The sequence below is a fragment of the Lolium perenne genome, chromosome 3 (genome assembly GCF_019359855.2).
Source record: "Lolium perenne isolate Kyuss_39 chromosome 3, Kyuss_2.0, whole genome shotgun sequence".
In the NCBI taxonomy this organism is placed as follows: domain Eukaryota; kingdom Viridiplantae; phylum Streptophyta; class Magnoliopsida; order Poales; family Poaceae; genus Lolium; species Lolium perenne.
The window spans coordinates 156,448,521-156,462,106 of NC_067246.2; the positions used below are offsets into that span (position 1 = coordinate 156,448,521).

A 13,586-nucleotide genomic window follows, 5' to 3' on the forward strand; every position below is an offset into this window, starting at 1 on the left:
CAACCATGCCGGCCCAATAAGCATGTGGGCCAGGCCGAATGTCTTCGTTTGACCTATCAACAACATAACTGGGCTAGCCCATTAAGTACCTGGGCCGGGCCTAATGTCTTTGTTTGACCAGTCAGCATGATAAATGAGCTGGCCCAATAAGTAAGTGAGGCCCACTTTAAAGTTAGCGGGCCGACCCAATAAGTAAGTGGGGTCCACTTTAAAGCAAGTGGGCTAACCCAATAAGTAAGTGGGCCGGCCTAATAAATAAGTGGGGCCCACTTAAAGTAAGTGCGCCGAACCAGTAAGTAAGTGGTAGGGCCCTAGTCGTTTGACTAGTCAACTTGCATTCTGGGCCGACCCAGTTAGGATTATTAGAAGGTCCATTAAATTTCATGGGCCCGCTAAACTAATTACAAAAGCCAATTATAGTTAAAAGCTGATATCAATGATACACCCAAGTAAAGACACACTGTAGCATTGTGTCCAATTCATTTAAACAAATAAAATAATAAGGAAAATTACAAGGTAATTAATGTGCCCAAATAAAAAAATTACATATAATCATGAAGGGCTTCTATTAGCATCATCAATACCACGCTGATATTTGGCAATCGCGTTGATTGAATCATGTGTACTCTTTTTCAAGATATCAACTACAGATCTTAGAGCAGCAACACCGGCCATGTCTTTCATGCAGTACAACATTGAGATATTTACTATTTTAAAGGAATTGTCTAGGTTGACCGCTATGTGAGAATGCATCATAAGAAAGGTCAGAACTTTTTGGGGTCCTCTCTTCTGATGAGGATTGCTTCATTACAATTGCATTCGGGATAATATTGCAAAAATAATTAAATGATGAACTATGCAAACATGTATTAAGAATTTTCGATACCAGATAGTCACAAGTAGCAGAAATAAGGACAAGATAATGTATGAAACATGTACTAAGCACAGACTTACATTATATCGTTGCATAGGCTCACGACGGATCTTTTTTTGCCCTCTATCTTTTACTGAGGAATGCTTCATTACAACTGCATTCTACTAATATTGCAAACATAGTTACAACACTAAACTATTCAAGCATGTATTATGCAATGTAGATATAAGATAATAGCAAGTTGCAGAAATAAGCACAGGATAATGTATGGAACATTTACTAAGCATAGACTTACATTATAATGTTGCACATGCTCGTTACAGATCTTTTTTTGCGCCTATGTTCTAACGATGACTGCTTCATTACAAGTGCATTCTAGTAATATTGCAAACATAGTTACAATAATGAACCATTCAAACATGTATTATGCAATGTAGAGATCATATAACAACATGTAGCAGAAATAAGCACAAGATAAGATATGAAACATGTACTAAGCACATACTGGCTTGTTGCAGCTCCTTCTCTTGCGTGCACTAGTCGTGGTCAACATGCCTATCATTTTAGACTCAACCATTAGGTGAAATGCTAATCCTCCTGCTCCATTGTCCTTAATCTGTGTTTAGATATCATATTTAAGACCAAGTCAGCTGATTTCAAATAACAAAAAACATGAGCTACCAAATGAATACGCTAATATTTACCAGATATCAGATTGAAACCAACTAGATGTTTCTTTGCATGAGATAAGAATTTTAGATATTCAGATTTAGAGTAGGGAATGAATATAACTATAATGCCAAGGTTTTCCACTTAACTTAAACTGGCATTAAGAATGACCAGATGTCAGGTTCAAAGCACCTTCACAGTTGCTCCTAGACAAGCATATCAAGTAGGCAGAAACATAGTAATGCGTGAATGGCATAGCTATGGCAGGGTTTTAAGTATTAATCTCTAGCAGAAGGAACAGTGCATACATGTTATAGATGATAACAGAAATAAACTACCAAAATTACCAACCAAGAACTCAGATTCCAACCTTCCCTGGCGTCATTGCTATTAATGTTGGATGTTCTAATAAGCGGTTCGCACGATCAATCCCTAGGAATAATAACATTGGCAAGTTAGTCTACGATAATACAAAGACCAGACATGCATGCAACAATAACTATACAAGTTGTGTGACAAGAGCATTCATGGAAAAATAGCTATAAGCTAATGATGTGGTATAAGAGCAAGCAGATTGGAAATACACATAGCATGATTATAAAAGCAGTGTGACAATAGCAGGCAGGAGAAAACAACTAGCAGCTAGCGGTGAGCTAATTACGTGGTATAAGAGCAACCAGATTGGAAATACCCATATCATGACTATAAAAGCAGTGCGACAATAGAAGGCAGTAAAAATAGCTGGCATCAAATGGAGGGGTATATGGCTATCAATATGTGGATGCACACAGGTGTCAGTAGAATGAAAAGGATGGTAGCGACCGGATAATGCTTTTGTACAATATTAAAACAAACTTCAGTAGAACCAACACATCAAGAAAGTTAATGGCATATGAGATCTGCAAATAACTATACAAAACATGACTAAAGAAACACCGCGATCAAACACGATAGAGTACTTACCAAGCAGCGACGGGGTGGACGGGGGCGACAGCTTGCATTCCAGCGGCGGCGAACGCGGGAGACGATGATTCAACCCTGTTTCAGGAGAAGCGGGCGTTGGTGAAACAGATCTGGTTGGGTGGCAAGGGCTTTAGTGAAGTTGATACAGCCGCTGCGTCGAGGTAGTCACTGGAATAGATCGGCTGATGTGGAGGGGCCCGCGGTGAAGTAGATCCGGTTCCGTTGGAAAGGGTCTGGTGCGTCGACAGGAAAGGCGTTGATTGCTACAATTGTGGATGATGTATGAAGCAGATCCGTCGGTGGCGAGGGCAGTGGGGGAGCAGATCTGGTGGGTGGACAACCATCATGATCAAGGCTACTTTGTGGAGGAGTATGCAGGTGGTGAAGCAGATCTAGTACTGTGGAGAGTCGGAGCTTTAGCGTGTGAGAGTATTTTTGAGAAAATGGGGCGAATGGTGGGTTGGTGTGGGCCTATGGGGAGGGTTGGGAATCTAAGCAAGACATTTCTTGTTACCGAATTTGCCCTCCATGGTCAGAGGGTTGTAGCTTCCAGTCTAGGGTTAAAAGGGTAAAATTGGTCACGGGATTTTTGAATTGATGTGGTGGGATGCTTGGGCGTGCGGCCGAAATTTTGAGTTTCAAGCTACGAGCAGAACGACAACAATAATGTTCTTCCCCAGGGAGCTCTCATTTCTTCCTCTTCTCTCTCTCTCCAACCCCTTTAGAGTCTCTCCCACGCCCCCGGCTCCTCTCCCCCGACGACCTTGCCAGCCGAAGACGACATCGGAGAGGGGGACGACTTCTCTCTATATATCATACACCCTCCAATCTAAATTAATTGATTCAACTTTTCCTAGACGTGTATGTATTTAGAGTAAAAAACATGTCTAGATACATCCATATTTAGATAAGCAAGTTAAATCAATTAATTTGGATCTAAGGGAGTAGTAGTTGTTGTAAGCTTAGATCTAGTGTTTCCCATGTGGAGAATGGCGTGATGCAGTCGGGGATATCATCGTCAGAGCTCATGAGCAGCGGCCGGTGGCTGGTGGTGGTGCTGTTGCTGTCTGCGGCGCTCCAGAGGATGGAGTCGGATGTTGCTGGCGATGCTATCACTGCATCCCCTTTCCCTCCCCCAATAAAGCTCGGTTGCAGCTCAGATCTGGCGGATCTTGGCGGCCAAACCCCGATCTGCTGCCATCAAGGTGATGACTCAATCAGTGAGGTTTGCTTTGGTTAGTGCTTCAGATCTGGCCGATGGGGAAGTCAAGCTGCGGACGTTCCTAGGATTTCACAAGCTCGGGATATAGGACGACCCTATCATCCGTCTTGCCCGTGCACATCTTGGCCGTTCAGCGGCCCTCCTTAGAGCCAATATGCCGTTGCGGAGGCCCTTCTTTTTTTTTCGTCCTGGTGACTACTGACGACATTGTTCCAAGTGGTGCGTCCCCGACGACGGAGTTGCTGGCCAGGATGTGGAGCAGACCTCCGATGTGCGGTCGAGAAGGACTCGATGGCTATTCTTCTATATGTTTTGGGGTCTGTTTTGTAAAGTTGCAGGTCCTATTAGTTATTATCTAGTTCTTTTGGACCTCTATATAATTTTTTGGACTAGTTTCCATTGGCACCGACAAACTTGAATTTTGACAAGTTCACGGGAAAAAAATCCCTACACACATATGGCCTGTCATGTATGAACATTATTGGGATTTAAACTATATGTAACGGCCAACACTTGCGCAAGGGGGTCCTCTAGTGTGCACTAATTTTCATTAGCATCGGTAAATTCGAATCTTGACAAGTTCTCGGAAAAAAATTGATTCACATATGGCCTATCATGTATGAACATTATTGGGATTCAAACTATACATAGATGGCCAATACTTGCGCAAGGGGGTCCTCTAACATTCACTAGTTTCCATTAGCACTGACAAATTTGAATCTTGACAAGTTCTGAAAAAATTGCTTCACACATATGGCCTATCATGTATGAACATTAGTGGGATTCAAACTATATATAGAGGGCCAACACTTGCGAAAGGGTGGGGGGTCCTCTAATTAATGTGCACTAGCTAGATTCCATTAGCACGGATAAACTTGAATTTTGACAAGTTCTCAAAAAAACTTGCTTCACAATATAATATGGCCTACAACATGTGTATAAACATTCTTGTGATTCAATCTATAGATGGTGGAAAACACACTTGCGCAAGGGTCGGGATCCTCTAATGTGTGCAGTAGTAGTTTCGATTAGCATCGATAAAGTTGTATTTAATTTTGAAAGTTCTCAAAAAAACTTGCATATGGCCTATCATGTGTATGAACATTCATGGGATTCAAACTAGATGTCCAACAATTGCGCAACAAGGTGGGTCGTCCATAAATATGTGCACTAGTGTACATTTAGCACATATAAACTTGAATATATATTTCGATGAGTTCTCGAAAAAACTTGCTTCCCGATATATGGCCTGTAGCAATATATATACCTTGTGTATATGAACATTCTTTGGGGTTTAAGTTAAACTATATAGATGGCCAACACATGCACAAATTACAAGGGATCCTCTAATATTAATTAATGCATATGCATGCACTAGCTAGCTACGTACTTTAGAGTAATTAGCATCGATAAACTTGAATTTTGACAAGTTCTCAAAAAAACTTGATTCACGATATATATATGGCCTTGATCTATATATCATGAATGAACATTCTTATGATTCAAACAATATGGCCAACCCCTGCATATATGCGCATATGTAAATGGGTCGGGTCCTCTAATTAATGTACATGAGCTAGCGCTAGTTTTCATTAATTAGCACCGATAAACTTGAATTTTGACAAGTGTTCTCTCAAGTATGAATATTAATTAATTCTTGGGATTCAAGCTAGCTAGCTAGGCCACCGACACTTACGTGTCAACCCTAAACCCTAATAAACCCTAAACCCTATAGTTAGGCCAACAACACTTAGTTGCGCATCAAGCAGGCCGAGTGTCCTTTAAATGTGCACTAGCTAGTTTCTGTTAACCCTAAACCCTAAACCATATATATATATATAACCAACACTAGCTAATTAAACACTAATTAAAATGCATAACCCATGGCTAATAACCCAATCTAGCTAATAAAACCCTACTATATAACTAGTAAACCCTAGATTAACCCCAATTAATATATATATGGCCTATATCATGTATGTACATTATTGGGATTCATTAATTATATAATTAGCATAGATAAATTTGTTAACTTGAATTTTGACAAGTTCTCGATTGAAAACAAACTTTAATTTGCCTCACAATATATATATACACAATTAATATGCATGCATGGCCTACCATGCATGCATATATATATGTATATATGAACATTCTTGGGGATTTCAATCTCTCTCTAGCTCTCTCTCTATATATATATTTATCGATAGTGGCCAACAATACACATGCAATTTATGCGCAAAGGCGGGTGCCTCTAATAATGTGTGCGCACTCGATCGATCTAGTTTTGATTAATTATATATAGCACACAAATAAAGAAATTTATTTTAATTCACAACAAGTTCTAAAAAAATTGCTTCGCCATGCCATGCACATCAAGCAGAGGGTCAAGTCCTCTCTAAATGTGCACTACTGCTAGTTTCCATTAACACTAACCCCTAAACCCTAGAAAAAACCCTAAACCCTAATTAAAACACACACACACACACACATATATATATATATATATAACGAACCAAACCTGGCTTATTATTAATTAAACCCTGCTAGCTAAGCTAGTAATTAAATCCTAAGTGCATTTCCAACAGAGGCTCTAAAATATTGATTCGCTAAAATAACCGTCAATATGCAGCGCCGGATGCATTTTTCGTCCTCTAGCAGACGCTATAAAATAGACCGCGCTGCAAATATTTTAGTGCACGCGGTACTTTGCGCTATCGAAAGCGGTATATCTGGTGCGCCGACTAACGCGCGCTATAAGCTGAAACCGAGATCCTTCCCATCCCGTGAAAAAGAAACCACTCCGAAATGTCTCTCGCGCGACGAGGAGCTCCGCCGGCCGCCTCACTGCGAACTCCGCCGGCCGCCGCGCTGCGAGCTCCGCCGGCCGCCGCGCTGCTAGCTCCGCCGGTCTCACTATGAGCTCCGCCGGCCACCGCGCTGCGAGGCTACGAGATCCGCCGACCGTCGCGCTGCGAGGCTGCTAAACTCGATTTCAATTACACGGACTCGATTTCAATTGATGTGGCTAGCTAAACTCGATTTTTTTTTGCGATGAGCTAAACTCGATTTCGGCCGCGCTCGGGCTCCATTGCTGCGGCCGCGCACGCACGGACTGATCTCTGTGCGCACGCACGGACGGGATTCGATTGCTAGCTTGCTAGCTAGATCAATTTCTAGCTAGATGGATAATCCATATTAATTTAGTTGATTTTTTGTGATTTATTTGTGGGTGTTTGATCTTGTTTGTTGTATGTATGTTGAAGAAACTTGTTTGTGGAGCTCTATTTTACATCCTCTGCTGAAGGGCGCGTTTTTGTCTTCTTAGTTGCGATGTAAAATAGAGCTTCCGGTGAAGCGCGCTGTATCCGGATTGAGCGCGCTGCAAATGAAGTTTTACATCGTCTAATTTTAGAGCCTCTGTTGGAGATGCTCTAACCCCTAAACCCAATAGCTAGCTAGGCCAACGACACTTAATTGCGCGCCAAGCAGGCCACAGGGGGTTTCGCGGTCCTCAAAATGTGACATTAACCCTAAACTATATTTATAAAACCAACCCTAGCTAATCAAAACCTACTTAAAACACATAACCCCAAGCTAATAACCCGATCTAATAAATCCATGCTCTATATATAGCTAGTAAACCCTAGATTAACCCCAATTAATATATATGTCCTATATCATGTATGAACATTCCTGAGATTCATTAATTATATAATTAGTACTAGTAAATTAATTAACTTGAATTTTGACAAGTTCTCAAATGAAAACACATTTTAATTTGCCTCACAATATATATATATAATTAATATGCATGCATGGCCTACCATGCATGCATATATATGTATATATGAACATTCGTGGGGATTTCAATCTCTCTCTCTATATATATAGGATAAATACTTCATACCCCTGGGTGTAGTTACACCCATATCTAATATACTACCATACGGAAGTATATACGATACTTTATTGGTTTGAGTATGTTCCTACACTATATCTAAGATACTCCAAACCATTTTGTGCGCAAATGCGGGTGCCTCCAATAATGTGTGCGCACTCGATCTCTAGTTTTGATTAATTATAGCACACAAATAAAAAAGTTATGTTTTATTCACAACAAGTTGTAAAAAAACTTGCTTCACGATATATATATATATATATATATATATATATATATATATATATATATATATATATATATATATATATATATATATATATATATATATATATATATATATAGAGAGAGACGCGCTATTTGACTCCCTGGGGGTAGAATATTATTCTGCACCCCACCGCACCGGACGCACCAGCCCTCGCCTCCTCAGCACGCCGCGCGCACGACGATCCCCGTCCAAGCGACGTAAACTTATGTCGCATGCTCGTCTCGCTCGTTCCAACTTCCAAGCCCCGCACCACGTTCCCCATACACGCGCGCGAGCCCAGGCGACGTAAAGTTATGTCCCAGCATTCCCGGCTTCTACGTTCTAAATTTGGCTAATTCTCCACGTGCAGCATAAGATTCTTTGCATGCGACGTAAAATAACTAGCCCTGCAACCCGTGTCTAGCTGACTGATTAACGCGCATGGGCAACTAATTCAATTTGTACTCCATCGCAAGAAATTTTGGGCCAAGCACTCACGTAGGAGATCTCAGAGGCGATGTAAAAACTTGATAAAAGCCAAAAATTACAACTTTTTTTTACAACTTAAACCTCTTTATACATTGCTAATAGGAGTTACATCATTTAACATAAGCAAAGAACAATTACAGCTTAATAAAGCTAAGATATTTCAGATGTGACATAAAAGTTTAATGCCCGTAAGAATAGTATTACACAATGCAAGTTTTACACGTACAGCTTGAGTAAGAACTCCAACGTGCCCATGCACACATCTGTCTACATATTTCAGGCATTGTGCTCATATCAAAAACAAAGGAATGACTATGTTAACATGTAATAAATTACATGAGTCGGTGCAAATTATTTAGTTACATCAGCTTCACTAGATGACACTTTGATGTTGTATTTCCACCGTACTAGGCAGCCCGATGCTGAAGACCAGAACATGCGGTGCAGCTTTACATTTCATTGTGTACCCAGGAGCAGGACACACCCACAATCCCACTTTATATTTTGAACATCGCCGTCGGTCCTGAAAAATGGGCAGAGAATTACCATAAGAATCAAGAAGCTGGACATGATTTGCAGCCATAGAATTGATCTGTGAATACATTTATAATTGTAGTTACCAGAAGCAAAGATTCCATACTTAATTTAAACTGGAACACCTAAGAAGCCAACCATAAGCTAGTATTGCCAAAAGATCTAAATACCCATTTATACAAGAGCTAGATACTTATTTTTCTTTTGCAGGAAGAGAGCTAGCTGCAAAATTCAGCATTCAATTAAATTATAAGGAAGAGAGCTAGCTGCAAGAATCAGCTGTGCCAATATCCTGCAACCATTTAGAATTCCATCATATTTGAGAATGGAGGATGGAAAATAATAGATTAATAAACCAACAATGTCATCTATGCTCAAAGGCCAGCTACTGGAATATCCTCCATGGTAATTTTTCCAGATCGAAAATACATTTGTGATACTGAAGCTGTCTCGGTCCGTAAATGAAAAATCTGATAGGCTAATAAGTAATAACACGATCAAAGGTGGACGCAAAGAAACTAACAGATCACACTAATCTATTTTCAAGCACACGAAAATATTACAACTAAAGCTGAAAAGGTGATAATCACTTCCAAATAACAAATTTATGTCACAGGGATAGCATACAAAACGAGAAGCAAACTGCCAATCTGATAAACGTATATTTCTGAATAACAAAAGGTATCACCACCAAGCTTGCACTCATGAATTGGACTAGAAATTGACTAGGGGCTAATAACATAGCAGAAATATATGACCCATGTAGCATCAGGTGCAAGAAGAATGTATTATGCAACCATTTAGGATTATGTCATGTTTCAGATTGGAGTCAAAGAAATTACCCCTTAAAAATTCTAGAATGACACCTATTGTAGGCCAGCAAACTGAAATAAGCTCCACACGATTTTGCCATATTTAAAATACATTTGGCATACTTGGTCCATATCTGTCTGCAAGGCAAAATCTACTAGGCTAGGAACATGGTCAAATCTCGAAGCAAGCAACTAACATATCACACAAACTTCCATGAATTTGCCATTCACACTATCATCAATTTTCATGCAAATGACAATAGCATAACTAAGCATCTGAAAAGTTGAGAGGTATTTATGCATAACAGAAGTTATGTATAATGACAGGAAAAGCATAAAAACTGAGAAGCATGCCAAACAGAAAGAGGTAAAAGATTTACTAACAGAAGGTATCACAAGCAGCTAGTAAACCACATGTGCGACCATATATCAACTCCGGCCATGTGTTGAGCTTAATCTACAAAATACCACCAAGGGAAAAAAACAAACTGCAAAAATTAGCAGAAGGATTTACCCAAACACATACTTCTTATTTGTACATATACCCATTTCCAAAGACCAGATACAGCTGAAATAACATTAGGGGCATTGATGTGCTTTGTAAGCATATCATTTTCTTTTGCTGTATGTGAGTAACTTTTTCATAACATTTTAAAACTTTCATGTGAAGCCAAATAGCTAGTCATTACTTAGTTGGCATGTATGAAGAGATAAAGCCAACGCTTATTACGCAACAGTATTGCCATCAAAGATATCGTTATAATATCAACCTGCAACAAATTAGCCAAATGCTTATAAATGGAGTGGACATGACAAATATGTACCTCCCAAATACATTGTTCCTGAAAAAAAAGATAGAAGAGATCTAAATTGCACCAAAACTAAAGGTAGTAATTCTAAGAAAACTACATAGACCATAGTATGCTTGACTGGCTATCAGGATCTACCTTGGCTTGGCGGCTGAAATATGATGACAGAGCTTTGATTTGTGTAAACAAACAGGTGAATATGCTAAGGTTGCAGCAACATGAATCAACACTAGACACAAGAACGGAACCAAGGTTTCTGCAAATGGGAAACGATGGTATTTAGCATTCGAGTAATGATGAAAATTATCAATGCAAGATTCTAAAAATCATGGTTGCAAGTTTGCGAACTGCTAGCAGTGACCAAAAAAATTATATTGGGTTGCCACTCCGCTGAACTGAAATTAAATTAAATTAGGATGAAAATAACTTTGACTTGTTGATAATTGGATTATAGAGCCACGCTACAATAAGAGGAAAATAACAATCTATTTCATCATGGATCAGAAATTACACATTGGTGACATGCAACAAAGTGAGCCAACCAGTTCTTTAACTTTTTCACGAAAGACTGCATAGCTAGTCATAAGTTATTTGGTATCAACAAAAGAATAAATCCAAGGCACACTATGTGCCAGCGTTTGGTTGCAGTAAGAGCATTATGTCTTCAACAATAAATTATACAAATGCTTACAAGTTGTCTTGAACAATGAGTGTATTCCTGAACCCCCAAAAAGGCAGAAGGTAATGATGCAATCTCTTATTATTCTTAATAATGAACATTTAGACCAAAATAAAGTGCCAAACCTGAGGAGTCTAGGTACATCTGTACGGGAAGACCAAACAAGATCGGTAGCAGGACTCAGCGCAGCTGTAGGTCTGAACTGGAGAGAGATCTTTCCGATTTGTTCCTGAGATCCAGCGAAACAGAGATCACCACTCCCTGGCGTGAAACGAACCACAGCAGAGCTGAGGCCGCCAGCCCACCCGCAGCTCCGCCAGCAAAAATAATCTGTTGCGCTGGCCGACCACAACGCTGCGCCGCCTGCAGCCACCACCTGGTGCGCTGCCCGACAAGGAAGCCGATGCCACCAGCAGCACCGTTGGCCGGCCAATCACGACGTTTACGAGGACACGGTTGGTGCAGAGCACACCCGCCGCACGCCTGACCTCCGCTCGCCCGCTCGTTATCGGACATGCACCCGCTCGCTGCCGGACGTGCACCTGCTCGCCGCCGTATCTCAATTTCCTGAACTGCTCACCGCAGGACGCCCTCGACTAGAAACCAGAGGGGGAAAACGGGTGACATGAAGGCAGACTGGTTTTCATGTTTGGAAAATAAAATTGGTTTCAAGGTGTGGAGACCATGCATGTATGTATACAAATAATCTACTTCTAATCATGCCACTTGCAAATTATCACTCTATTTGCACTGGAAGAACAATTCACGGCTAATAATTAATTATTGCTAGTATCCAACAAAAAGGACAACAAAGGCTCTAAAAACTGTATATAGGCAACTGCAATTACATGATCTGTACCTAAAGATCAATCTTGAAACTATCCTACATAATTTATTATATTGTGGTGTCTAAATTAAAGAACCGCTGATCTTTCATCACAATTACAGAACTGATGATATTCCCGTAGCATTCAGGTCTCACTGAAAAAACAGACAAGTTACTACTAATTATCTAAACTGCTGTCCAATGGATCGATTGATGATATTGCAATATTCTAAATAGAGATAGTTAGGGCATGATTGTTTTGCAGTTTGTTCAAGCTAAGGAAGCGTAGTGCTAGCTACCCGAAACTCACGTCCTGCTGATGAGAGGATACACCAAGCTGGATCCCGTGGCCTGGTACGCCACCCGCGCGAGAGGATACCTGAGCTAGCTTGGCAAATATTTTTCCCAGAGTGGCGCGAGGGGAGGAATACCAACCTTTTGCGGATATGGCGCCGAGGATGGTGGAGAGCAGGCACGGGGACAACGGGCTTGCCAGGGGAACGGCAACGACGGGCTTCACATAGGCACGCCGCGCGCGCGAGAGGGCCATGGGAGACGGAGAGGAACGCGTCCTCAGCTCCGGCCACGCGCGACGCCTGAAATTCGGGACAGCCGTCGAAGGAAGTGAACCCGGGTCTCCATGGGTCGATAAAGGGCGCGGAGGCGCCGAATTTCCGTGGCGGCGGCGAGGAGCCGGAGGTCGCCGGATCTGAGGAGCTGGAGGAGAGGAGAGCGTGGGGAGATTGGGGACTGGCAAAGAATAACCGCGGCTAGTGGAGATTAGGCCTTCCGATCACCACGATAGAGAAAAAACCTCCAGCGTAATTTTTCTTTAGAAATTACAGCAGGTGGAGTCTATCATCGTGAGCATGGCATATACGGTGATGGGTGTCGTTGAGCCGCACCAGGAGGAGAAGTTGGTATGGAGTATCTTAGATACAACATACGAACATACTCAAATCGATAAAGTATCATATATACTTTTGTATGATCGTATACGAGAGATGGGTGTAGTTACACCCAGGAGTAGGAAGTATTTATCCTATATATATATATATAGCGGATTTTCTACCAAGGGTGGTAGCTATGCACAGGGTGGCAGCCGTTGGATATAAGGAGTTCTGATTCAACTCATGTCCAGATCAAATACCCAGGAGCACTTTCGCTAAACGGCCGTTTGAGCTCCGTGATCGCATGCACGAAAAAATGCTGCCACAACTTTCCCACACCATTTTTACATCATTCCACACATTCTATCGGCAACGGTGCTGACCACCCGTCTTGTGGATTTTTTGCTTTTTTTAGTGCTTTTGACAAATTGTATCAGTGACGGTAGACTTTGACATGTGCCAGCGCCATACCGTATGTAAAGTGTCGTTTTTTACTTGTTTTCACACATTGTATCTGGAACGGTGGTGATCACCCGTTGTGTGGGATTTTACACCTTTTTACTGCTTTTGACACATTCCACCGGTGACGGTAGCCTGTGGCAGGTGCTAGCACCACACCGTGTGCAATGTGTAGTTTTTTACCTGTTTTCACACATTGTATTCGGCACGGG

General features: G+C 41.2%; 1 protein-coding gene across 17 annotated transcripts; it reads right to left on the bottom strand.

Annotated features, from left to right (window-relative positions):
* Positions 1-8,537: 8,537 nt before the first annotated feature.
* Positions 8,538-12,919, bottom strand: LOC127327115 (uncharacterized). Of its 17 annotated transcripts, XM_071828227.1 has the most exons (5): positions 12,461-12,873; positions 10,659-10,776; positions 10,536-10,553; positions 10,096-10,168; positions 8,538-8,888 (listed from the first exon to the last, which is right to left on the bottom strand). In XM_071828227.1, the coding sequence occupies exons 1-4, from the start codon at positions 12,573-12,575 to the stop codon at positions 10,141-10,143; spliced, it is 279 nt and encodes a 92-aa protein (XP_071684328.1). In that variant the 5' UTR covers positions 12,576-12,873; the 3' UTR covers positions 8,538-8,888; positions 10,096-10,140. The 17 variants fall into 17 exon arrangements, 3 of the variants coding, with proteins under 3 accessions (XP_071684328.1, XP_051209858.1, XP_051209855.1); XR_011755526.1 differs by having other exon boundaries at positions 10,482-10,553; positions 10,659-12,876; XR_007868379.2 differs by lacking the exon at positions 10,536-10,553 and having other exon boundaries at positions 10,096-10,199; positions 11,325-12,875.
* Positions 12,920-13,586: the final 667 nt, after the last annotated feature.

Bases quoted from the DNA above. Each gene is read 5' to 3' on its own strand.
- LOC127327115 (XM_051353895.2), bottom strand. From the start codon at position 12,575: ATGGCCCTCTCGCGCGCGCGGCGTGCCTATGTGAAGCCCGTCGTTGCC. The intron at 10,777-12,460 runs GTTGGTATTCCT...TCCCATTTGCAG, and splicing joins CGGCGCCATATCCGCAAAAG to AAACCTTGGTTCCGTTCTTG.